Source organism: Lathamus discolor, chromosome 1 (genome assembly GCF_037157495.1).
Source record: "Lathamus discolor isolate bLatDis1 chromosome 1, bLatDis1.hap1, whole genome shotgun sequence".
Classification (NCBI taxonomy): Eukaryota; Metazoa; Chordata; class Aves; order Psittaciformes; family Psittacidae; genus Lathamus; species Lathamus discolor.
In genome coordinates, this window is record NC_088884.1 from 91,622,770 (window position 1) to 91,649,397 (window position 26,628).

Sequence of the window (26,628 nt, forward strand, 5' to 3'; positions counted from 1 at the left end):
GTTCAGTATGTGTTCTTCAATTTTCGTGATGTACCAGTTAGCCATGGAATGATTAAAGAAGTACATAGGCAAATTCCTGCAATAGATTTCAGAGCACTGAGGTTCATTGCAGGTGGGTAACGGTGCGGAAGAGGGCTTATTTGGTGCACCAGTGTGTCTCCTAATACTGGCTAATGTGAGTTTATCCTCGTGTTATGTACTAATCCTTCTACTACAACAGCTCTCTTTGCAATTTCTCTCATCTTTGAAGAAAATATATGAGCAAAAATCAAATCTAAAGTATTAAATCTAGAATGATTTAAAAATATACATGCTGTTTTCCCCAGGGCAGAAAGAGGGAAAAGAAGAGGGCTATATGGAAGTCTGCAAAGCATTTTGCTTCATGCACCTGCTGTACAGGCAGTAAATGATGATGCATTTATAAAAGCTAGGAGAGGATAGAATGGGATACACAGCAAATTTTCTCTCTCGTTTTAGAGAGAATTCTAAGGACAGAGGAGAAATTATGCTTTCTAATGATTTGGTTCTTAATTCTATTGTAGCTAGACTTCCTTGTGGAGGCCTTCCTTGTGAATGTGCTTTTTGTCTTGTGCTTTAATTCTGATTTCTCCCTCTGGGGATTTGTCCTGTTTTTCTGAAGGGTTCACACAATTCTGCCTTTCTATTGCTGTCCTGTTAAATCAAATAACATGAAAGTGACTGTGCAGATAGGGAAAGTGAACCTCCCCCACTGATTAAAAATGTAGAGCACAAAAGGTCAGAAACTGGACAGAAATCTCAAATATCTTGCCTAGAAATACATTTTGGGGTATATTCTCCCCTTAAGAATGCTAGCGGGAATTATGTTTATGAATGCCTCTGGCAGCAAGATGAAAATAGACCTCAGTTGTGCGTACAAAGACTTGATTTAGGGCACTTTGAAACTTCAGCATAGAAAAAATTCTCTTTCATTGACCCAGTCGGCCAGGTGCTGAACAGCCTTGAATTCTGTTGGCAGGTTTGATCTTGCATCTGTTGAATTTCATTGCAAGCTTCCATGGGATTTAGTGATGACTTTGCCTCTATGATAGTGAGTATTAAGGTACACCCAACCCTTTCAGTAGTTCTGAAAACTCACTGGGAACGTAGATAACGGAGAAGTCCTCCCTGCAGGCTTTAGGAGCTTTGTTGCACTGCCAATTCAGAAAGGTGGTCTGTGCTTTTGAAACTGAGGATCTGGTTCTTGGAACTACCTTTTGCAGAGTGTCAGAAGGCTGGATTTACATAGCCTGAATGATGTTACAATTGTGATAGCACTGTGGAGTCTAGAGCTACTTTTAATTTAAAGATTATAGTAGTACAAGTAAAAATATAGTGACATAGACTTCCTCTAAACTCCAGCAAGGCAAACAGTACATCTGTGTATGAAGCTATGTAGGTCACTAACTCATACTTAAGGCCATTTTTTTTTTTGCTACTTTTTAACCTCTAAGTAATAAAGTTATCTCTGATCAATATATTCATATTTTAATTGTCCTGTTAATGGATTCTTCAGAAAGCACCCTAGAATGATAGTTTCTCCCTCATCTGACATGGGCAATGTGTCTCAAAAGGAGAAGGCTTTTCTTGTGTTTAAAAACTGTAACTACTTCACCTTTATAAACCTATCTCTGTTGAATGAGTATTGACTTCTCTGAGTGCATGCTTGAACAAGGTCAAGGTCTGAGGAGATGAAAATGTGAGTTTCTGTATTTTGAGCATTTTCTTTTTTCTGTCATTCAGCACAAATGTTTTTTTTTTGCAACCATTTTACTTGCCTTATTTTTGTTGTGTTTTTCTGCATAAAGTCTAAACTGTGGTAGAATTACCTAGAATGCATTCTCCTATCAAAATGTTTCATTGATGCTTGTTTTGCTACCACTGCTGTGATCATACTGAGTAGCCTTTCAGTATAGGGTGGTGTTCCACAATGGAAAAAATACTGTGGAGCTGGTGGTCTCAGAGCAATTTTAGCAGGGAATTGTTAGCTTCTTGTTCACCACTCAATCTCAGAAACAAAAGGATTTGTTCTGTTTGCTTCTCTCTTTCTCTGTTTTAAAATTTTCTTTGTTCTGCTGCCTGTTAAATTATAAATAAAAATATTCTAGAATGAATTTTTTAGTATGAGCATTTTTTGTTTCATCCCTGCAACAAATGCTATCAAAAGGACTAGTGTTGGTTAATGGAGCATCTTTGGCCCAGCATATGTTTTCCAGGGAGAGGCAGTACAATCTCAAAGCCATGCAGAGGAGAAGGAGGGGAGGAGGCAATTCATGCTTCCATTATCCTCTTTTGTAGGGGATTTCAACACGTAGTGGGGCTTCCCTCTGAAACAGTAACCTCACAGTGTCTTTTACTGGTGCAAGGAAGAACAGGGATGAAACTTCATGTTGAGGAGCCAGCTTCAGTTAGGAGTCAAAAAAAAAAAAAAAAAAGCTTTTTCACATGCTTGTGGGGCTGCGTTCCTGGAAGGGTGTTCCTCAGAGTGCTAGGATGGACAGTTGGGGATGTGCTCATTTGTTTTCCCTCCTTTTACTTTAAGGATGGACTCACTCCACTCCACTGTGCTGCAAGAAGTGGCCATGACCAAGTCGTGGAGCTGCTCCTGGAACGAGGTGCCCCACTGCTTGCACGGACCAAGGTGTGTGTCTTGCTAGAATATGTTAACAGGTCTATGTAACTTTCCACAGCATTTTTAATGTCACTGAAATGACAAAGAAGACGACAGGAACATTTCTGTTCTCCCAGAGGAAATGTATTAATGTGTAGAATGATCCAGAATAAGGTTTTGTTACGTAATTAGGGACTGTCCTTTCCAAATATGTGAAACATTATATACTTCTTTGCCCCTCTCTGTAACATCATACTAAACACATGGTATACAGTGCTACGGTACACTTTGCTTTTATTTCTTCCTAAGAGCTTGCTTTCTTAGATGAGAAAGGTGGGTGGACAATTCCTGGTATGGATTTCCAGTCTTTCCTCTAAGCTAACTAGGACCTTTGGCTTGCAGCTTCTCCTAATTGTTTTCATGGACTACTTCAGCCTTGGAAAATTATTTTAGTATGTTCTTACTGGTTTCTGAAAAGCAGATGTCTAAGATTAATGTTTCCTACTGTCGTGGTTTAAACCAATCCACACAGGTCGTCCACTCACCCCCCCCCCGACCCTCCCCACTCCCGGAGGGATGGGGAGGAAAATCAGGAGAATGTAACTCCCACGGGTTGAGATAAGAACAGCCCAGTAACTAAGGTATAACACAAACCACTGCTGCTACCACAAATGATAATATTGATAAGAGAAAATAACAAGAGAATACGATACCACCGCCGAACGAGTTCGACCCCCCCGAAGAGCCAGAGCCTGCCCCTTCCGGGTAACTTCCAGTTCCCCCTCCAGGCATGACGTGCTATGGTATGGAATACCTCCTTGGCTAGTTCGGGTCAGGTGTCCTGTCTCTGCTTCCTCCCGGCCTCCCTCGTCCCCAGCAGAGCATGAGACTCACAGAGTCCTTGGCCAGAATAAACATTACCTAGCAACAATTAAAAACAATCGGTATTATCAGCTCTCTGCCCAGGCTGGAAGTCAAAACACAGAGCTTGCACCAGTTACTAAGAAGGAGCAAAACGGCTCCTGGTAAACCCAGGACACCTACATATGTTGTCCCTTTAGTCAAACTAATGAGTGGAAAATACTTGTAGGGTAATAGTGAACCCCACTGAGCAGCACTTCAGAGTGCCTGACAAAGACAGCTGTTACGATTAGTTGGAAACCAGTGGAATAGAGTATTGCAATGACATGCTTGTGGTCCCCTGGAAGATCAGGAAGGCTAAACAATTTAAGTAACACTTTAAGACTGTTGTACTGTTTACTGGGCCCCACTCCCTCATCCTATTGCTCAGACAAGGGCAATTAGTGGATTCTGATCCATCGTTATCCTTATTGGAGCCTCAAGATAGTTCTCTTGATAATCTTCAGGAGATGTTATTACTGGGTTGCAAGCCTATCAAATAAGGATGTGCTCAAGCTATTCATCCTTAGTAGCACCAAGTAGCCTATGTCATTGGTTTAGGGATCCACATGGAGATGGGAATTGTAAGGGAAAGATTCTTCATCATTTCATTGATTCCTTTGGTGGCAGAAGGTGAACTTCATGTGTCAGCACCCTCACTTCACTTAGAGGTAGCAAGGCTCGGAAGAATAGACCCTGCCACATATATTGTGCACGCTCTAGGCAGGATTCCCAGATGCTGCCATTCAAAGGCAGATGTTGCTGGTGAGGACAAACTACCAGCATTGCTGTGGCAGCATCTGGACCTCCCCACTGTGTTGAGGATTGAGTAGAGCAGAACTGTGCTAGTGAACAATTCTCTCCTTTGAAGTGAGCACACCTGTTTGAACCAGTGTTTGAGTTTTTGCTCAAAGAGTCAGTTTGAGCACACCAAGTCAGTTACCTGTTCAAGTCTATATGTTACAACCTATCTTTAGGTGTGCAGTAATTTTTATGTACCTTATTGCATGTCAAATGAAATTAGATTTAAATGCAACTTCCTTCAACTCAAACAGATGGTTACAAACTGGAGACAGATAAATATGCAAATATTAAAAATATTTTTACATATTAGTAGCAACAATTCTCTTACCTTTTAATTGTTTACCTTCCATGGACTTCCATATTTATGAAAAGATGTATTAAAGTCAGACAGGGCTATAAAGGTTCTGCTTCCACTGCCCTTCAAGTGTTATGGTTTGAATAAAAGGTCCAACTATGGTGGTGGTTGAAAGTATCATTTCCCAGCAGTTCAGGGATTGGGTTTTTCAATATAATCAGTTTTTTCATTGTACACTTGAAGGAAAAAAAAAAGAAAAAGCTACTTAGTAAACGTTATAGGTAAGTAGGAGCTCTTCCTCTAATTAGCATGGAATCTATGTCTTAGTGTTACCATGAGTATCCCTAAAACTGTCTTTAAAGGTCAAATTATGTTTTATTAAATCATGAGGCAAGGCCCTTAGGTTCTTCTGCTTTGATTAAATTCAGATTAGTAGTTAATTATATAACGTTCCTCTAAATTTGTCTGTATTCACTGGAATGAAAGGGTGGCTATAGCTTTTTTTTTCAGCTTTTCTTCCAGTCTGTTGAGATGTGTCTCTGGTTTGGTGACAGGGAGATTCTGCAAACTCATAATGGCATCCTTCTAATATGTGCCACGATCTAAGTGAAAGTTACTAGAAGTTACTGTTCTGTTTTCTTTTGCCACAGAATGGACTCTCTCCCCTTCACATGGCGGCCCAGGGGGACCATGTGGAGTGCGTCAAACACCTCCTGCAGCACAAAGCTCCTGTGGACGATGTCACACTGGATTACCTGACTGCCCTCCATGTGGCTGCACACTGTGGCCACTATCGTGTCACCAAACTCCTTCTGGACAAGAGAGCAAATCCCAATGCTCGTGCCCTGGTAAACCTGTCCCGTCTGTGTTGTGTAACAAAGTTTTCCAGGGCAGATGAGTAGCTCTTACCAGTAAAGAGAAGTTAGAATTGTCAGCAAACTCCCAACAACCTTAAATAGTTGCAGTTACAACAGAGGTTCTCACATCTGCTGGTTGCCACTATTATATCTTGTAACCTAGGCCTAGTCAGGGACCATGTCCCATGAGAAGTGGCTGTAGTGTCAGGCCTGGCAATTTTATAGAGTTCCTGAAATCAGAGCCATTTCTAGTTGCTGCTAACATAGGCATTGGTATTTTACTGCATTAATAGTTTGGTTTTCCATACTATGTGATAGGATACACAAATAATTTCTAAGCTTTCACCCAAATCAGTAAGTTAATTGGCATAGAGAAAATATAAAAAGCTAATATTTCTGCATTTATCAAATTATGACATTCCCCTCTATTAGGTGCTACTTTTCTTCCTTTTCAAAAACCAGTTCTTCTGATGCTTGTAGGGAAACAAGTATGATTCCTTTCACTCACTGATCAGACCCCTGTCCCCTAACTGAGAGAAAAACATCCTATTTGGTTTCAGGAACATCTAAAGCTTTCAAGTGTCTTTAATCTGTCCAAACCCAGATAATTTTCACTAATGAGAAGTCTCTCCAAGAACTGTTAGCTGGATGAAAGTTACAGTACCAATATATTACACTCGGGGTGGGGGGTGGGGGCGTGGAGAAATAGACTGAACACTTAAGATACTTCTGCATGGCAAGATGTCTGCCACTGCCTGCTGTATTCAGTGCCTCCACAAAACTTCCACTGCTCTGATGTCTTCCTCAGCTTCTTGCCTTAAGTATGACCCTGTGTTTTACTGTAAAGGCTCCTCCTGTCCCTTATTTCCCTTACTTCCTTGGAACTGACTTTATATGTTGATGCAATTTTCTTCTGCCCTCTTGTTTTTCTTAGCCTGCATATACCTGCAAATCCTTCCTTTTCTTAGCTTTTCTTGTTGTGTCTTTCTCAGTATCATGTTCACTTGACCTTTTTCGATGTTGTTTTCATCCTTCCTTGTTCTTCTTGCCTGTCTTCTTGTTATCTTTAGCTGTACTTTCCTCAGCTACCCCCACACACACATTATATGCTAGCCCCCATGTCTTTCATTTCTTCCATAACCAGAAATACACCTCCTGTTCCTTCCCTCCTCTCCCTTCCTCCCAGAGAAACACCTGAAATGAAAGGAGAACATCCTCAGGCTGCCATCTCCCTGCTCTCTTTCCTCCAGACTGTTCTGCCCCCCTCCCCTGTTTCCTCTCACATAAGGGACTTGTCTCCTCTGGTTTGTTTATAGTTTCTAATATATTAAATGATGCTCATAATTTCTATTAGTGATACGTTTTTTTTTCCTGCCTTCTCCTCTTCCCTAACAAACTGTTCCTCAATTAAGTAGAAGTAGTGAAATGAAATCTGCTCAGGCAGTAAAGTGGAAAAACAGAAACTTCTGAAACTGTAACACTTCCTTAGAAATACATTGAGAGATATTGTGCAGGAGGTAAAAAAGCTAATGTTTCTGATTCCTTCTTTAGAAATTGTAGAAGGCTAATAGTAGTAATAATATTCATTAGAGTCCTGGGATGGAATAAATTTTACAACTAATTCATTTTCAGCTAGGTTTAAAAAAAATATTGTTAATGTTTGCAAAATTATTTGGGGATACAAGCATTATATGAGTTCTTAGATTTTTCAATTTGTATCTGCTTTAAAGTACTTTCAAATCAACCAGTAATTAAAATTTCGCTTAACAGAAACTGACTGCAGAATAATCTGTCACATACCCCTTCCTACAAGCTAAGATTTCACTGATAAGTTTTGTTTACTGCTAGTTGATTGTTTAGCAACACTGATCCTTTTCATTAGAAAATACATCAGTTTTTCAGCATTATCCAAAATGTTACATGTGCTTTTTACTAAAATGTTCACATGTGCTGAATAATGTATTTGTTTAGCTTTAGGCACACGCTTAACCTGCATTAACTATAATAGCACATAGAAAAATCTTGAAGTCAAAGCCTCTATTGCAGTATAGAGTATGAAGTTATACTTTGATTTGGGCTCCAATCTTGCTGAGTAAGCATCTCCAGAGAAATGAGTATGTACTGATGGCAAGCACAACACTAAAATTCTTGTCTCACAATACAAAATGCTAGGTTGCACTCTTGATTTAAGATGTTCCTTTCCTCATTCATTCTTGTCTCTGCCCCATTTATTCTTAAGTCCGGATGAGGACTGCACCCTTGCTTCATGACTCAGCAGGGCAGGAATAAAGGAAGAGGGGGCACAGATACTTTAAATGTGAACACTTTGTATCGTGAAACCATGGCTGAAGGAATGATCATTTATTTAAGATAACCTCACAGAATGTGCACACACACACACAAACATGAAAACAGTGTACTGTAAATGCATGCATATATGTAAAAATCAATACATAAGGTCCTTATATTACAAGATATTCTAAAATGACAAAGTAAGGTGCAATCCAGAAGTACTCTGTCCCTTTCCTGGAGAGGTATGGAATATGCTGTGTACATTTCCAAAGACACTAAGTGATTCAAATTGATCACTTTAATTTCTTTTATGTTACTTGTGTTAGGCAAACTTGGGAACCACTTTAAGTCATCCTCACATATACATGTGCACAGCCTTCAGAACCACATACATACATACTATGTGTGTACACATACACTAGGAAGTGAGAACAGACTGTGTTTGGTTTTTGGAGGTAGAAGTTCAGTTTCTCTCCATTGCCTGAGAAGAAAGCAGTGCTGCTGCTTTTTTCTGCCCCAGATTACTGGGATATGTCTGTAATTCGTAACCTGTTGTGCTTAAAGAACAAATGCTTCTGGTTCTCTAATATGTCTGCTCCCAGTGCACCAGCATGGAGCTGTGTGGAAAGCGCAGCTGCATGTTTTTGACTAACATGACTATCTTTTACACAGAATGGTTTTACTCCACTGCACATTGCCTGCAAGAAAAATCGCATCAAAGTCATGGAACTCCTGGTGAAATATGGGGCTTCAATCCAGGCTATAACAGAGGTAGAAAATGTTTCATGTCCTGAAGAAACATTCCTTCTCTCTCTACCTTTTTTGCTTCCTTTTTTCTCTCTCCTATCGTGCCTCACTTTCACTTGTGTTTTATTTAAACGAAGAAGCCCCTTCCCTATGCCCGTGCAGAGGAGTAAAACTGCTCTTGCTTTGTTTCGCAGTCTGGCCTCACACCAATACATGTGGCTGCATTTATGGGCCACTTGAACATAGTCCTCCTTCTGCTGCAGAACGGAGCCTCTCCTGATGTCACTAACATTGTGAGTATGGCTTTGACTAGAATCATCTGTGCAATACCTCCTCCAAAAGGGGTCTGGCCTACCATATAGCTCAACCAAAGGTCACATTTTAATGATTCCTTATGACTTTGTTGCATTTAGGACAAATTATTCAGGCACCTTTAGTGAAGCTGGAGGAATGGTAATTGTCTATGCATTATAAGCCATCTGTGGTTTCATGTATTCTTCTTCAGTAGGCAGAGTTTCCCTTAGAAACAGGCAAAGCTCATCAAATACATCACAAAATTATATAATCCAAGGCACGTGGAAGACTGTGTCTTCATTCTGAAGGATGAAATTTAAGCCTAAATGGCTCTAATTTCTACTTGCATAGCTTCACTGGCTGCCATGAAATTGCATCATTTGTAATAGTGAAAAGGTGTAAGATGCTTAAACCCTAACAATTAAACAAAAAGTAAAAATGCTAAATTCAAGATGTTCCTCTCACACAGGAAATTCCAGGAAGTGGTGCCTTTTGAAAAAACATGCTTAAATCTAGAAAATGTCACCTTTGGGAGGTAACACAAAATGCGGAACCTGACTTATCGTAGAAATCAGTGTTTGTATACCAAAAATAGCCTAGTTACCAAGAATAACAACAATAGAAGAACATGATGGTTTTCTGAGCTGTATTTCACAGGTATCTTACTGTTCAAATTTGTCAGTATAAACAAATGCTCAATTTATGACCACCTGTCCTTTGACAGCAGCTTTTTTACCAGACAATAAGGTTATAGATAACTGTTCCCAAAACCAAACCAACAAAGATCTAGTAATCCAGGTAGTGGACTCATGAGTTTTTCTCAGTTAGAAAAATCTAATAAGGAAAGATGTTGAGCACACCGAGAGGTTTGCTTCAATCATTTGAATGGACTTTCCTTGACAAAGTCTCTTATTGCTTTCATACTTTGTAATAATCTTTATATAAAAATTTTATTGATGATGTGAAAGCCAACAAGGAATCATCTTGCAAGCAATCAAAAGTATTGTGTTACCGGACATCTGTATGCACAGTTTAACACTTTACAACTTATTCTACACAGGGGTCTTGGTTTTTACTTGGTAAGCTGGAGTTCCCAATTGAATTTCCAAAATTGAATTGAATTTCCAAAAACTAAACTGCATTGCTAATTCAGGTACAAAAGGGTCTTTACAGAAATTTGATCTCTAGAGTGTGTGAAATGTAAACCTTATTCACATTTTAAACAGATCATTCTTCAGGTAATGAAGTTTATATGAATGACATTCTCTATTAAGATTTGTAGCTAGGGCTGTGGGATTTTTTTGTAGCCTTCTGACTAATCACAACTGTTAATACAATGTTAATTTTAAAATGACAAGATAAATCAACTCCTGGTGAAGAGGATTTGCTTAAATTAGCAGTTTATACTAGTAGGCAAGCTCAGGCTGCTTCTTTTCCTACATGTAGATGAAGGACAAGAAGACATGATTGCTGATTCTGCTGCAAACGATCTCAACCGGTAGAGAAATGAACACACCAGGGTGTTCATTTTGCCAACTGCAGTTTAACTTGGTAGTCCTAGGGGTAAAAGCCTTAAAACAGCTCTAGAGTAAGAAGAAGGAACAATTAACACTAAGAAGTGGTCGATCCTGCTGTGTTGTCGTAGGATCACAGCTTGCTTTGTGTTGGAAGGGAGCTTAAAAGTTCATTTAGTTCCAGTCTTCCTGCCATGGGCAGGGACACCTTCACTAGACCAGGTTGGTCCAAGTCCTGTCCAGCCTGGCCTTGAACACTGCCAGGGATGTTATGTCATAACACATAGATAAATGCAAAGCTCCTCGTTGTAGAATTGTCCCGCTGCCTAATGTACCAGCTGCACAGGGACTATTTTAGTCCACTTTAAGACAGTGACCCTGGAGAATGTTAGACAGTGCAGTTAAGCTAGAAACTCCATTGTCAAGAAATACTTAATTTCAGTTTTGCTTTGCAAAGCTGTGCAAAAAGGAAATGCTGTGAATGTATATCATCCTGTAGCCATCGTTATCTGTCTGAAATTCCACATCACTCCAGTCAGCTTTGCAAAATTTCATATTCTCCTCCAAATTCTCTGGGCTACAAAAGGCTTTCTGTGCTTTCCCAAACAAGATGCTTTCTATAGCCTGCAGGCAGAGCCATGCTGCTCAGTACAGATTTTACCCATTTCATATGCTGGCTCAGTTGTGGAAAGCCGTTGCAAGGCTTTTTAATGCTTCCAGCTCCACACAGTGTTCAGGAAGAGACCATCTGGAAAAATATCCCCTTCCATCTTGAGGCTCACATGCTTCGCAATCCCTTGAGAGATACAGGCTCAATATACTCTTCTGTCCTGCACAGCACACAAGTTGATGCACTGTTATGTAGAAAGCTGAGGAACAGAACCTGTGTGACCAGGGAGTCTTTATGGCAGAATTTCCATAAGCCAGGGTCGGAAGCCAGGTTCTCAGCTGGTGGAAAGGCAGGTCTCTGCATGTGTTGACATGGGGGGAATTTACACCGTCAGAGCTCTGCTTCTTCATGGAGGTTTAGAACACTGAAATGTTTTTACTTTTCTGCAGCGTGGAGAAACTGCATTGCACATGGCAGCACGTGCTGGGCAGGTGGAAGTTGTTCGCTGTCTCCTGAGAAATGGAGCCCTGGTTGATGCCCGAGCCAGGGTAGGTGTTCTGCTTAAATGTTTTTGGTTCTTTTTTTGGCTTTCTCGTACTCAGAAACATCGCTGAACGAGGAGCAATATTTTTATTTATTTTTTTTTTTTTTAATCTGTTGATTCAGTATTCAGCACACCTAGAAACAGTTCTGAAAACATTAACCTGTTCATGCATAAATCTTCCAAAGAGAATGCATGTGGTGGGCTGACCCTACCAGCAGCTCAGCTGTGCTCAGTCATTCACTTACTGCAGGATGGGAGATAGAACTGAAGGGTGAAAACAAGAAAATCTAAAGACAGTTTAGTAGGTGAAGGAAAAAAGTTAAAAATAACACAAAACACAACAATTCCCCCCTACCACAAGCAAAGCAAAGGCTATCACTTATCACCTCTCACAAGCAGACTAATGCCCAGCCAGTCTCTGAGCCAGAGCTCCTTTGGAAAATCTCATCCCATAGTTTATTGCTTAGCATGATGTTACAAGGTATGGATTAACCTGTGGGCAGCTGGGGTCATTACTTCTTATGATTTTTGCCAGAGAGGTGCATAGCTAGATCTGTGGGATAAACAGGAATATTGTGTTCAGGGTGATTCTACCTGTGCTAATTATCTACTCAATTTGAGTTGTAGGAAGAACAGACTCCACTGCACATTGCTTCTCGCTTGGGAAAGACAGAGATCGTCCAGCTTCTGCTACAGCACATGGCCCACCCTGATGCTGCAACTACTAATGGCTACACTCCACTGCATATCTCTGCCAGAGAGGGACAAGTTGATGTTGCATCTGTTCTCCTAGAGGCAGGTGCCTCACACTCCATGTCCACCAAAGTAAGACAAAATATCTGTATGCCAGTAGCACAGCACATGCCTGTTTCATGAGGAATGCACTTTCACACAGAAGTTGAACGTGTTTGGGTCTTTTATTTTATTCTTATTTAACAGTGATCCTGAAGTGACCTTTAGACTGAAGTAATAAATCAGAAGGGAGTCAGATTTTCACATTTTGCTGTCTTCTGAAGTTGGGAATTTGGTTCCCAGTGGAGCCAAATGCAGATCATGATAAATATATGGCCCCAGCAGGTTTTAAATGTACATAAATACCTTGCTTCTCTCTTTCCCACTGTGTTATGGGTAGGGCTTTTCTGTACGAAATTTAAAAAAAAAGGAGACTGTTATCATCCTAACAGTTGTTTTTTGTGTTTGTTTGTTTGTTTGTTTGTTTTTGTTGGTGGTGGTGTTTTGTTTTTTTTTCATGAATGGGCCTGCTTATTCTTCAGTACCTTGTTTAATGAAACAGTAAAATAATTCTGGTCTTGCTAGCTGAAAAGTATGTTTCTGAAACATAGAAGTCAGCATCTGTCCAGCCACAGCTAATGCTGAATCTGTCTCCAGTGCTTCTATAAATAAGGTGTCATATGACACAACAGGCCATTTTGTCTGGGTTATAAAGAAACAAGTCTGCAGAACTGTTAATGTGTTATTAGCAAAAAATGTCTACCAATACATTCCCAACAAAGTGATAAACACGTAAGAAAATAGACAGCTGTGAACAGAACTATGTGCCAAGACATATTTTCCAAATTTATCACATGTGATTGAGACTCACTTAATTCTCACTATTGTTTTAGGTCTCGAAAAAGTACACCCAATTTTACAGCTGGTGCTAAAACATTTTTGAGCAGTGGGTGTCTTCCAGGGTTTAGAAGACTAAACCATTGATTTTCAAATTGTGATCCACGGATTAGTGCGAATGTGTGCTGTTCTCCTTTATCGAGCTGTTAAATCACATTAGAATGGCTAAAAATACACTAAACACTTTCCTTATTTCCCATATTGCATTGTGGTAACTGCTTTAGGACTTCAGGAGCATTTTATAATTATGAATAGGAGAAGACGTAGTCCACTAGAAAAATCTCTCTACAAATTCATGAACTAGGAATGTTTGAGATTCCTGACATAAACTATTTTGAGGTGGGATTAATGGAATAAGATGTTAATCATAGAACCATAGACTGGTTTGGGTTGGAAGGGACCTTGAAGACCATCCATTTCCAGCCCCCTATTGTGGGCAGGGACACCTTCCGCTACAGCAGGTTGCTCCAGGCCCCATCCAACCCGGCCTTGAACACTGCCAGGGATGGGGCAGCCACAGCTTCTCTGGGCAACCTGTGCCAGTGCCTCATCCCCCTTGCAGGGAATAACTTCTTCCTAATGTCTAATCTGAATCTCCCCTCTGTCAGTTCAAAGGCATTGCCTTTTGTGCTGTCCTACATAGCCTTGTACAAAGCCCCTCTCCAGCTTTCTTGTCAGCCTCTTTAGGCACTGGAAGCTGCGCTAAGGTCTCCTTGGAGTCTTCTCCATTCTGAACAAGCCCAGCTCTCTCTGCTGGTCTTCACAGGAGAGGTACTTCATCCCTCAGAGCAACTTTGTGGCCCTCCTCTGGACTCCTCCAATAGGTCCATATCTGTAATGATAATAAAATAATAACATTACATATCACTTATATGTCAGGAAAATAGGTCATTGTAGTTCCCTGGAATTACTGTTAGGGCAGCAGTTTAGTCTGCCACCTGCTGTCTTGCCTTCAGGAATTTTCCTTATGAACATGTTGGGTTTGGTTTTTTGGTTTTGTTTTGTTTTTTTTTTTTTTTTAGTTAAAAGAACAGACAAAGAGCATGTTTTGACATAGACCTTACACCTGTGCTGTAGTGACAAACATTATTAAAACAAATAGAAAAGGACTGCCTTTAAAAGACAGCGTTTGATATTGCCAAAAACACTGCCATTGAGTCAGGTGTGAACTTTTTAGCTGCAGTTTAGGGGCTGCCGCAGAACTTGGTGACTGTATGGATACAAAGGTCCAAACACAAATAATTTTACTTCCTCTAAAGGAGGAATACAAAGTTTGGAGCATTTCTCACTGAATTTAGATGGTGTTTCATTGTTGCTGGCAACAAGCGATACAGGAAATTCTTTCTGAAGCGGTCATCCTGTGAACCTAAAAAGTGCATCTGGTTTGGAGTAGAAATTTGAACAAGTGCCTTCGTTGCCCACACAGAGCAGACAACAGAGTGCATGTTGCTAGTAGAGTCTCTATCAGAGAAAATGTCTGCCAGCCTGACTGCATATATGTAGGGAAGAATAATACAAGGGAAAGTATCTTCTTCTGTTTTATGCTTCTTAATGTGCTTTCAAGAGATTATGCTCTTTCTAGGTACAGCTATTGATTCTTTGAAGTAGGAATATAGGAATAATAAGTGCTTATTCTTCATAGTCTAAAAGAGAGATGTCAGCCTGACCTTTAACACAAGCATTTATTCTTTAATTCCTGGAATTTTTCAGAAGGGATTCACACCTTTGCATGTGGCAGCCAAATACGGGAGTCTGGAAGTGGCAAAGCTCCTGCTACAGCGTCGTGCCTCTCCTGACTCAGCTGGCAAGGTAGTAATGAGAAATGAAAGAAAAATAAAATATCAGCAGCATTTTGTATTCTTCCTTGCGGAAGAACTGTGTGAAACATGCAGACAGAAGGGGGCTGTGTGGTGGCCTTGGCTTTGTGTGTGAGGGTCACATTCCCTGAAGGGTGAGGGTTAGGTTGTGAAAACCCAGTGTGTGGGATCCCTGGCAGGAGGGTGGACACATTTCTGCGGCTCAGGAAGTGCCGCTTCCATTGAGCTCCCCAAACTCTCAAAATCCTAATGGATAAACTGAGTGTGTGTGTGTGTGTCTGTGTGTGTGTGTGTGTGTGTGTGTGTGTGTGTGTGTGTGTGTGTTCACCAGCTCCGATGCTGTGGGAATTGCTTAGCTCTGGGGAGACCTGCGGCCCACATTCACCCTACTTCACCGCTTCTCCCGCACTAACGCCCCTCCGCTCCCCCTTTCCCCGTCCTCTCAGGAACTAACGGCTCCGTAACATCCCACACACCCCCTCTCCCCTTTCCCGCCTAACGCCGTAACCGCCCTTACAGAACGGCCTCACACCCCTGCACGTCGCGGCCCATTACGACAACCAGAAGGTGGCGCTGCTGCTGCTGGAGAAGGGCGCCTCGCCACACGGGACCGCCAAGGTGAGTGTGTTCGTGCCGCCCGCCTGCGGGAAGCCGAGCGCTTTCCCGCCGTACCGCCGGAAAAACAGCGGCTGCTCGGCTAAATGCTCCTCTCAGGGCTGCGGTGTCCGGTGTGGTGCATGGGCAGAGCCACGGGCGACAGTTTCAGTAGGTTAGTTTGATAAAGATCCCGTTTTAAAGAAGTGGACAGACCTGCCAAGCGAACACCTCCAAGGAGGGCTGTCTGCTGTGACTCAGAGCATTCCCCACAAAGCCTGCTGTTAAGCAGTTAAAGGTGGGAAATTTGCCAGAAAGATCCATCAATACCATTCTGCTTTGTCTAAATCATAGAATCACAGACTGGTTTGGGTTGGAAGTGACCTTGAAGACCTGTAGTTCCAACCCCCTGCCACAGGCAGGGACACCTTCCACCAGACCAGGTTTCTCCAAGTCCCATCCAACCTAGCCAAGTAGTTAATTTGATCTAAAAAATCACATTCCTCCCACCCTCTTGCTGTTCCTAGCTGGTTCCATGACTGACATACATATCAAAACTCCATATGGAAACACACCTCTACCCACATGCTCTGAAAAAGCATTATTCAGCGAAGAGTGTGCACCCATCACAGAGAATGTTGCTCATCAGTCAAAAGTGAATATTTACAAAATAAGTTACTCAAAATGTAGGTGCCAAACTTGGGGTTGTATGAAGTATCAGCTGAACGGTCCTGCCCACCCAAGCAAGGGCTGGCTTTGTTCTGGTTTAGATGCTGAAAATAACAGGTGGAGAAAGCAATGCAATAGCAGGGCCATGTGGGACATGTCTGGCCTTGAAAATAGAATGAATTCACATCTCTAGTAACAATGGGTAAGATAAAAGGATACTGTTTTGTGGTGTCTGGTTTCTTAGGTTGTGTGGCTGTTGTGGTGTTAACTTTATTATCATTTTGTTCCCTGACTGGTGCTAGAACGGGTACACCCCTCTGCATATTGCTGCGAAGAAGAATCAGATGCAGATAGCAACCACTCTGTTGAACTATGGGGCTGAGACCAACATTTTGACCAAGCAGGGAGTCACCCCGCTTCATCTGGCTTCCCAAGAAGGTCACACTGACATGGTGACCTTGCTTTTGGAGAAAGGATCCAATATCCATGTGGCAACAAAGGTACAAACCGGAGACAAAGTACTATGCATGGGACTATATCGTAAGATGCAAAGTGTAGTGTAGGAATTATATCAGCTTGTCAGAAATTCTCAGCTTCACTTCCTTGTGTGCATATTTGTGAGTCTGCAGAAGTGACAACAGGTGGGTGAACAGTAAAAGTGAGAAGAGGATCTTTAGGACTGGCAGATGGATTAACCAGTTAACTCATACTGTGTAATAGCTGCACTGGGAAACACACAGGAGGAGCTGCAGCTATTTGCCATGACCAGAGGAAAATGATGCAGGACCTTTGTCTGGTAGAGAGGTTAGAAGAGGAAAAGCAGACCAAGAGAAAATGGTTTCTGAACCTTCAGGAAGGCAGAACTGCAGTATTTTTTGGTACTGCAACCTTGCTGTCTCTTAAGTGTTTTGCATATATTCCTGAAATTTTACATTAGATGCAAAGGAAGAAGAATGTAAAATTCTGGAGTTTGTGGGACCATGGGTAGATTTCATGCATTCACAGAATGGTTTAGGTTGAAGAGACCTTAAAGATCATCTAGTTCCAACCCCCAAATTTAAGAACATGTATCAGATACCGGAGAGTTGCAGTCTAAAATAGTGCAATGCTTTTGCAAGGTGCTTTTCCTCATGCATTTGCTGTTCAGCCTTCTTTCCAAGTGGAAGAAATTGACAGTATCTGGAAAATAATAAAATAACATTATTAGCACAGTAGCAAGGGAGAAAAATCCTATGGAGGACCTTTCCAATTTTTTATGATTGTACATGACAGGTTTTTTCATAGAAAACAAATTCCTCAAAAAAGACCGCATTACTGTAGATTTTTATAAGTCACTGGATTTATCCTGGCATATATGTAAGTCTTACTTAAGGTCAAAAAGTCTGCAGCTTTTGTTCATACAAGTCAAAATAGAAGGGTCAAGTCTCTCACTGTGTTTCACTACCTAACTAATGAGAAAGAAGGTGATTTGCATTTCTCTTACAGAATTTGTTCCCTGCCTTGTTCACAGGCAAGTGCTCTGTGCATGATCACAGTGAGCTTTTAGTTAAAAGCTGTGTCCATTTCCTTGGCATCTTTGAATGGGATTTATTTTTGGAGTTATTTTCTTCTGACTTGTGCCTGTGGTTGTTAAGTTTCTCTTTCCTGTCTGAGGAGTGGGAAGCGGATGTGCTTCCCTAATTTATTAATGAGCTCCTCAGCCTCCCAAGTGACATTATTGTATAAAATCCAAGCATGATCACTGATGCCTGAAAGTTTTACTCTGTGATTATGGTGATGTAATTACAGAAGAAACATCGACCCTACTTTGTTAAAAAAAAAAAACAAACCACCCATACTTGGAAGCTATAGTTAGGATCTCTTTATGTTTTAAAGATGAGAGAGTGGGAAAATCTAGATTTCTTTCCTCATGTAAATTAGACTTTATTCTTATTTTTAGCTGAAAAATTTTTTTTTTTTTGTATATTCCACCTCCAGACTGGACTGACATCCTTACACCTTGCAGCTCAAGAGGATAAAGTGAATGTAGCTGAAATACTCACAAAACATGGTGCAAACCAAGATGCTCAGACAAAGGTGAATCATGAAATGGCTACTGTCTTCAGTGTGCCAAAGGATGCTACCTTTGTAAAAGGAATGTTCCACTGAGCTTGCAGTTTTATTTGTTCTCTTATTTTAGCTTGGTTATACACCTTTAATTGTGGCATGTCACTATGGAAACATCAAAATGGTGAATTTTCTCCTCAAGCAGGGAGCAAATGTCAATGCTAAAACGAAGGTAAATAATTTTTCATTGTTTGCTTTTGCTCTTTATTATGAACCTGGTAACAGAGCACTAGGAATACATACCTTTTCACTGGGAAACTGTAATTATTGCATGGTAGGTGTCAGAATATGCTGAGTGGTGATTGTAGCAGAATACTCTGCTACATCTTATCCTGTAGTGCTCACAACAAAAAAGTTAACTCTTTGGGAGTATGAAAAAAAGGAATTACCACTGATCAGTGTGTGGGTGGTGTAACTCTGGGAGAGGAAGCAGCTGTTGTGTGAGAATGCAGCTTTTTTTTTTTTGTTTGTTTTTTCTTTGTTTTGTTTTTGTTTGGTTTTTGGTTTTTTGGGTTTTTTTTGGGGGGGGGGTGTTTTTTTGTTTGGTTTTTTTTTGGGGGGGAATCTGGGCACACTGTTACTGACAAGTTGGACCCGACTGCCTATAGCCAAGGTCTGAACAAAATCCGCTGACTTCAGCAGTTGAACACCAACAGCTGAATGTGATGCATTTTGTAGCAAGAATTGTCTATCTTCTGAGTTTACACTTACAGGTTCTGGTGACAGCAACAGCATGTTGCATCTCAGATACCATCACATCACCCTTACCAGAATGTGGAGGCTAACTCAGGAGCTGCAGAGCTTCAGCTTAATTAAAGCAGACTTGAGGCTGTCACTATTAGTTTCAGATTGAATGTTTTGGGATCAATCTGAAGAAGTCCATTAATACTTCTGGTGACATACTTAGTAGTAAGATCCAATGAAAATTGCAGGCTTGTGGTCTGCTGGTCCCTCTGGCCAGCTGCTGTCTCCAGCTGTGACCTGTGGGGTGGGTTTGTTTCCCAAGGTAGCCCTGTACAAATACTGTAGTAGTAGTAATATACAAGTAGATTTTTTTAGTGGTCACAGCTTAATGTGGTAAGAAAGAGCAAAGTAAATAAATAAAAGATGCTGGCCCATCCCTGGTGAGATCACCCCAAACCAATGGGCAAAACCCAGGGATTCCAAAACAACAGGCAATGATACTAGAAAAAACAGCTGATAAGAATCAATAAAGCAAATGCTAACAAGATCCAAATGATAGCTGCAAAGGCATTCAGCTTAGGTATTTGGAGGCTAACTGAAGGAGCAGCGCCTTTAGTATTAGGTCTCACTCTTTAAGAGGCCATTGGGCTGGATTCTGAAGCCATTTCCTCAGATATTTCACTTATTTAGAATAATTTCAGTAATGTCAGCAACTTTGTATGTGTGTGAGGCAGTGGTTCTCCAAAATCTCACACCTAGGGAGCAATACAAATACTGGCAATCTGTCAGCTAGTACTGTTGACTGAGTTTAAAGAAATAATCCATCATGACTGGATTCAGGATAGGCATGTTAAAAAATAAGTAATCCCTGTTGCAGCTTAGTCTTTAACTAGAGTAGAGAAAGCCTGCATGATGTTTTGTGCATCTCCAGTGAAAAATAATGTAGCTGAATTCTATTTTTGAAGAACTATACTAATATTTAGGTAAAGATAGTGAATTTTCTTTGTGCTACAACTTACCGTAAAATTCTCCTTCAATTTCTTAGTATATTTAAGCACGCATAAATATAAGAACTGTAACAGCTCTGAACTATCACTATTTATTGAGTAGCAGGAAGCATTCCTGGCATCTGTTTGTTTGCAAAAGAGAGAACTCTCTGAGTGTGTTTTTCAGAGCCTGCCCCTAGGCTTTACGTAAGTGTATAGTGAGATCAACTCGGTGTTTTCTTCCAGTTTATTCTCTGATTGCTTTCAAAGCCGCTTGCAAATTTTGTAAATAAACTACCTGGCTGGACTTACACAATACCATCTCAGATTGACTATCTGAAGTACGCTTTAGTTAACTTTCTGTGTTTTATCACCTTAGAATGAATCACTGGAGCAGATAAGTATATGAAGATAAGCGTGTTTATTAATACGACATTGTGTACATGTTTTTAAGTGTAATTACAGCTTGTTCCAGCCTTTTGAAGGCAAAGCAAAGGTAAAATTGATTGACATTAGTAATATGTATGTGTTGTTAGCCTTTTAAAAGCAAATAGTCTCAAATCATTGCTGTTAAAAATTGTATGTTTTTTAAATTGGCTCAAACACTCTAAAGGCAAATCTTGGGGTTTATGTAGGGCACTAATATGTGAGAGTAAGAAGCATGTTCTCTGCCTCAGCTGTGATCCTGTCTTTTGTGTGCCACTTGAACTTTACCGTTCCTCATTGTTTCTCCATCTGATTTAGGAAATGAGGGAATTATCTGTCTTTCCAGAAATTGTTTATATTGTGAGATGAAAGATGATTTGTGAATAAAAGTATTTTCTTCCTTTATCTTTTCATTAATCTGGAGAAGGAATGTTATTAGTAGTGAAGGTATATTATCCTTTGGTTGATTGATGGCATAATTTCTTTTTGAAATATCTCAAAAAGAGTGGAAGCAAACAAGGGGAATTGTTTAATTACTGGTGGCTGTTGTTCTTTCATTTTTGCTTTTCATAACCACTGTGGACAACAGAATGGGTACACCCCTCTTCACCAAGCTGCTCAACAAGGCCACACTCACATCATCAATGTCCTTCTCCAACATGGGGCCAAGCCCAATGCCATCACCACTGTAAGTCGTGAAGTCCCAGTGGGAACTTGTTTCCCTGGACAGTTCTTTACTTTTTTTTCCTTTTAGCCTTTGTTATGGTGAAAGTATTCCTCATACAGGTGGTTGTCAGATGTGTAAATGTAACTTCCTCTTCTTTTCCTTATCATTTAAAGGTAGTTTAGATCAGATCTCACTCACTGTGCCCTAAGCTTAAAAGTGAGGTGGGGAAACTGATTTCTGAGCTGCAGGGTCAGGATGGACACAGCTACCTCTGTTGTGCTTGCTCAGTTGCCGTCTGCCTCACACATCTGTAAATTGATACCTCAATAAGGATTTTTCCAGAAGAATTAAGGAGAAATCAGAGCCTGGGCTTTTTTGAATGTGTAGCCCCAGATTTCTCTCCTTCTATCTACTGGATCTGTTTCAGGCTCTTACTGAGTTCACTGATGTTAATGCCTCCTCAAAGACCGTCCGTAACATCTGGCACAGCTCCTGCTCTGCAGTCAGCAGGAATGCAACTGTCCTATTTTATGTTGGTGTTGTTACTAGTCACCTCTAATTGAGTAACTTTTAAAATGCAGCCAGAATGGCCAAAACTCATGTCATTCCCCAGAGTGGATCAGATTTCCATATACATGCATTGTACATGCTTAAATCAGCCCTGGTACCCTGTTTGGTCTTGGAATGATCACGTTGACTAATCATCTGTGAAGTTATCCAAAGTAGCAGTTTATGCACCAGATCGTCACGCAAGAAACCATTGTAGTTAGCTTCTGGAGCTGTAGGTATTGGTGGACGTATTCAGTTGATAGACTTACTCACTTTCAGTCCTCATGTTGGGGCTGTTACACCCAAATCTAACCCAGATCTTAGCAGAGCCTCAAGCATATGTTCACTGCACCATTTGCATTTTTTCTTGGGTACTAGATCTGTCCTTGTCTACACTTAGAAACCTCTAATTTGAGATTAGAGAGTATTTCAACCTGAGACATCTTGCAAGGTGATATGAGAGTGGGATACAAGCAGTTAATGTGCAAATGACAGTAGCAGTCAAATTATTTGCGCTGTGAAGGTGCTAATCTATTAATTTTGTGCCGCTAATCCACAAATGGTGTGTTGCTTCAGGGTTCCTGAACTAGAGTAACCTTAATTATAGATAACTAAAGCCAATAGTGAAGCAGAGAGAAGCCCTCAGGCTGATACCCTGCACACTGTGCAGTGGTATCACAAAAGAAATCATTTCAGTGCAAAGAGCAGCATAGTGGCTTTCCATGGTTCCCCTGGTAGGCTAGCATGTTGTCCTTTATTCAGGGCAAAAGAACATAAAACAATTCCGTGTAGAGCTTTTTATAAAGAATTAAGGAATATGTCCCTTCCTCCACTCCCAAGGTTAAGTGACAGAGGGACCAGGTGATGAAATGGAGATAAATAAGCCTAAGCACATACTAAATTATCATTTTAATTTCCATTTTATGAATGGCACATCTGTTACCACGGACATTTAGGTGGCAAATAAGTTTATTTAAATGGACTTTAATTTCCCACCCCAAACCTTAAACAGGTTGGGTTTGAGTTTGTTAAATGATTAGCTTTTGTGTACTTTTGTTGGACATGCGTTTTTGTCATAGGGAGGAATAGAAGTGTATGCTGACAATACAGTTATAATCTTGTATTCCGCAAAGAGAGAATTGTACCTGATAAAGACTTAACAGTTTCAACTGGAAATGAAACTGTAATATTTTCAAATACCTTTTTTTTTTTTTTTAATAAGAATACTTCTGATGTGGAGCCATTTATACAAAATAAAACAGACTCTGCAAACCAGACACGTTGTGTATAGTGAAATTTGAGCACTAAAGGGTTAAACCATACAGTGTTTTTTTCTTTTATTTAGCATAGCAGGCAGATGTAAGTGTGTTGTGTTACCATGGCAATCAGGGTTATAGTCGTAAAGAAGTTACAAAGACAGTCAGATGTAACGATGAAAAACCAGTGATTTTCCTAGGCTGCGCCTTGTTTTGGGTGGAAATGCTGCCTCATGCAGCGCTGAGAGTGAGCTCATTGGTTCAATTCACAATCCTCCCTCTCATTGCGCTCTCTCTCCCCCCTTCTCTCTTCTCTCTCTAGAATGGTAACACTGCCTTAGCTATTGCAAGGCGGCTGGGATATATCTCAGTGGTCGATACGCTGAAGGTTGTAACGGAGGAGATTACTACCACCACAACTGTGAGTTGCAGATGAATTCAAATATCTCTCCTTTATTCAGAATGTTGTCTTTCTCTTCTTCCTTCAGGGTCTCCATGTATCTCTTTCCTTTTTTTTTTTTTTTTTTGTTTTCTGGTTTTAGCCCTCCTCCCCTTCCCTTTTTTGTTGGATTCTTGCAAAAGTGCTCTAATGCTTTCAGTGTATCTTTTAAGCAGTGCAACACAACAGGCTTCACTGAGCTGGGTAACAGAATTGGTGTGCATACAGATGGAAAACTATTCAAAAGCAGGGTAAAACCTTTTTGTAGGTATGGTCTCAGCTGCAAACCCAGACTTTCCAGAAGTTTGTGAATTGTCATTTAGGTCCTGTCCTGTTTCTCTGTTTCTCTTTTCGCGTCTCCTTTTCCTTCTCTCCTTATGTTTCTACACTTCCAACGCCTACTGAGGCTCAACCATTGCAGCACACCACAGCAAGTTTCTTATCATTTGGGGTGTACCAGTGATGAACTGACGCCAAGCTTAATGGTGCTCACTAGATGGCTCTGAATCACATCGATTGTGTTATTAAAGTCACTTTCAGTTCAAATAGATACTGTTTTTCCAAAATAAAAAAGAATCTTTCCTTATGTGCTCAGTCTTCTCAGTCCTTCATACTCTTAATAGTCTGTATTTTGACTTCAGGGCTTGTGAATAGCCTGTGCTGAACAGCAAAGTGGTTCTGTCACTTTAAACCAGGAAAAATGAATATATTCTGACACCCTGGGAGGGGAGGGTTTTATCTTCTTGGACTTTTACCTCCCATCTATAAGTGTTCTAGTAGGTAGGAAGGGAGAAAATTAGAAAGAGTGCATAATTTAAGAAATTAATTTTGATTTGAATTTCCATTACTGCATTTTGTCTTGAAACACTATTTTAAAGTCATACTGTTTCATGGGTTTTTTTGTTGTTTTTTTTTTTTTTGTTATTTTTTTTAATGCAAGGAAGATGAGCAGTCTAGAAAACATGTAAGATCTAGCTGTCACTTAGGAGCTTAGAGCTGTAAAAATCCACAGATTACTCAGAAGATGCCACTGTTCAGTCGGGGAAGAGGGTTAGAGGAAAGGAAGAAATACAAAGTGTCTTCCAAAGGTAAAGAAATGGGAAAGTAATTCTGCGCTTGTCATGTGCTGACAGTAGGCCCACTGATAAGAGTAGAGGAAGATGGAATAAAAGTAACATGGCATAAGGTTACAAATAGAGTGAGACATAATTTATTAATGACCTGCAAAGATCAGACAGAGTCAGGTTTGGACAAGAAATACCAGCATAATTCCAGAAGTTTCTTAATAAAGACTGGAAGTTTTTGATAGTTTTGATAGTAGTTGTTTCATGTTATTGTTTAATCAAATAGCAGCACATCACACATGTGTGCGTGTAAACTCCTGTGCATCTATTCAGAGATTTAGGAAAAGAAAACCTACGTAAAATTTTTGGAGAAACTTTAGCTTTTCAAAAGTGTGTTTTTTAGCCTCAGCTGTCATCTTTGCTGTGTCCTGACACACTTTTTTTTTCCCATTTATGCCTCATATAAATGGTAACTTCCTTCCTATTGTACATTGTGTTGCACTGTAGAGCCTCATACCTTGTCATATATAAGTATTAGGTACTTTGTAATAACAGGGATTACATGATGAAAAGGCACCCATGAGTTATTTACTTTGGATAAACGTTTTTTTAAACATTTAGGGTAATGGGTTTTTCTGCCAGATACCAGATGCCTGGGGTTTAGGACTGAATCAAATACTGAACTTTACTTGCCTACTTGACCTCTAATGCTTGCATATAAGAGAAATAAAAAATCTTGAACTGTGTCTGTGTGCAAAGTACTGCTCTTAAAAGTCAGGTGGGAGCCCTGGATAAAGTCAGCAAATTTTTTAGCCATGAATTTGTCTGAATCCTGTGCTTTAGGCATATAGAGAATATGATCCTCTGGTGGTGGTGTTCATGGTGGGGAATGTTGATTAAACGTAGTTCAGAGCAAGTCCTAAAAAGGACAGCTAAATGACAGGCTCTCCCTGCAATAAAGTTCTCCAGATGGTGGCGAGATTGGTGTTGCCAAACCAGAACACAGCATTTAGCACAGAAAAAAAAGGTGCTGTCACCATAGCTACCTCATTCTCTGAGGTTGTAGCTGAGTGATGCATCCCGGATCTTAGATGGGCTGATGCTTTATTGATATTCAAGTCACTGGCATTTGAGATGAGGAAAAGGTCTCCAGTGCCAAGGCTTTTGGTCTAACTTTGAACAGGTTTTCCTGTTACTTGCGTTAGTGTTATTATCAGTGCAGCCACATGAATATAAAGCAACAGAGGGCATAAACTGCACTTATGTTTATTCAGAGATTAGATACAGAGAGAAATAAATCAGAATAAGCCAGACTTTCAAAGTTTGGTTATGCAATTTAAGTTTTGGGGTATTTACACAAACAGGTCTAGTCTTCCTATGAACAAATGAATATAAGAGGAGCTTTGAGGTTGTTTACAGTCTACTGCCATTGAATGTACATATAGGTTTATATACCTGAATTACATACCTGGATTATTCTGTGTCACCAGTTGAAAATCTGCCCTTACAATGAAAGTCTTAAATACAGAAGCATTAAAGTAATTGAATTCTTAGTGGAATGGAACAGAACAGTAGGAAGTTTGAGAAATATATATTGAGCGCTTTTCAAAGTGGGGCAAGATATAGATTTTAAATTTTGGGAGTATTTGCCACTTCCAATGTGCCCATCAGTTACAAAAAAAAACCCCACCACAACAACAAAACAACAAAACAACCACAAAACAAAACAAACCCCATCTAGTATTATACTAAAAGTTAATTTAAAAACATTAATTCACAACTTTGGTTTGGAATTGATGTAGAATCCATGATCCTTTCTGAGTTCTGTATTCCAAAGATATTTTGTTCTTCTGAAACATGCATATGCACACATGCACACACTCTTGAAATTCTGCTTTCCAAACTGTTTCAGTTGTTAAAATATGTAATAATTTTCTGTGACTAGAGTGAAAATCAGAAATAAAGTATCATTACTTCTGTGTAAATAAATAATGTCTGTGAGCCTTAGTCGGAGACCAGATTGTTATATAGGGGCCTGTAAAAACCTAATTTAGGAATAAGCTGATATAATGATAAATGATATCTTATTATTAGTTACTAGGGCCTGCAGAGGTAGGTTAATCAAAAGACAGTGTACATTTCTCTATACGTGTGGCTTGTAGACTAGAGTATTGCGGTATCCCTTCACATCTGTGTTCTTCTAATCGAAGGTATTATGTATGTAAGGTAAGTTGGGAACTCCAAGTTCTGAAATAA

The 26,628-nt window shown here is 40.2% G+C and overlaps 1 protein-coding gene across 10 annotated transcripts in view; it reads left to right on the forward strand.

Annotated features, from left to right (window-relative positions):
* The window catches only part of ANK2 (ankyrin 2), a 242,099-nt gene that overhangs the window by 135,488 nt on the left and 79,983 nt on the right, over positions 1–26,628 (forward strand). For all 10 annotated transcript variants that reach the window (XM_065686177.1, XM_065686190.1, XM_065686159.1 and 7 more), the window contains 13 exons: positions 2,561–2,659; positions 5,279–5,476; positions 8,450–8,548; positions 8,719–8,817; positions 11,392–11,490; positions 12,114–12,311; positions 14,826–14,924; positions 15,452–15,550; positions 16,498–16,695; positions 18,173–18,271; positions 18,375–18,473; positions 20,987–21,085; positions 23,192–23,290. In XM_065686177.1, the coding sequence (XP_065542249.1) occupies positions 2,561–2,659; positions 5,279–5,476; positions 8,450–8,548; positions 8,719–8,817; positions 11,392–11,490; positions 12,114–12,311; positions 14,826–14,924; positions 15,452–15,550; positions 16,498–16,695; positions 18,173–18,271; positions 18,375–18,473; positions 20,987–21,085; positions 23,192–23,290 (1,584 nt within the window). The remainder of the gene's footprint in view (positions 1–2,560; positions 2,660–5,278; positions 5,477–8,449; positions 8,549–8,718; positions 8,818–11,391; positions 11,491–12,113; positions 12,312–14,825; positions 14,925–15,451; positions 15,551–16,497; positions 16,696–18,172; positions 18,272–18,374; positions 18,474–20,986; positions 21,086–23,191; positions 23,291–26,628) is intronic.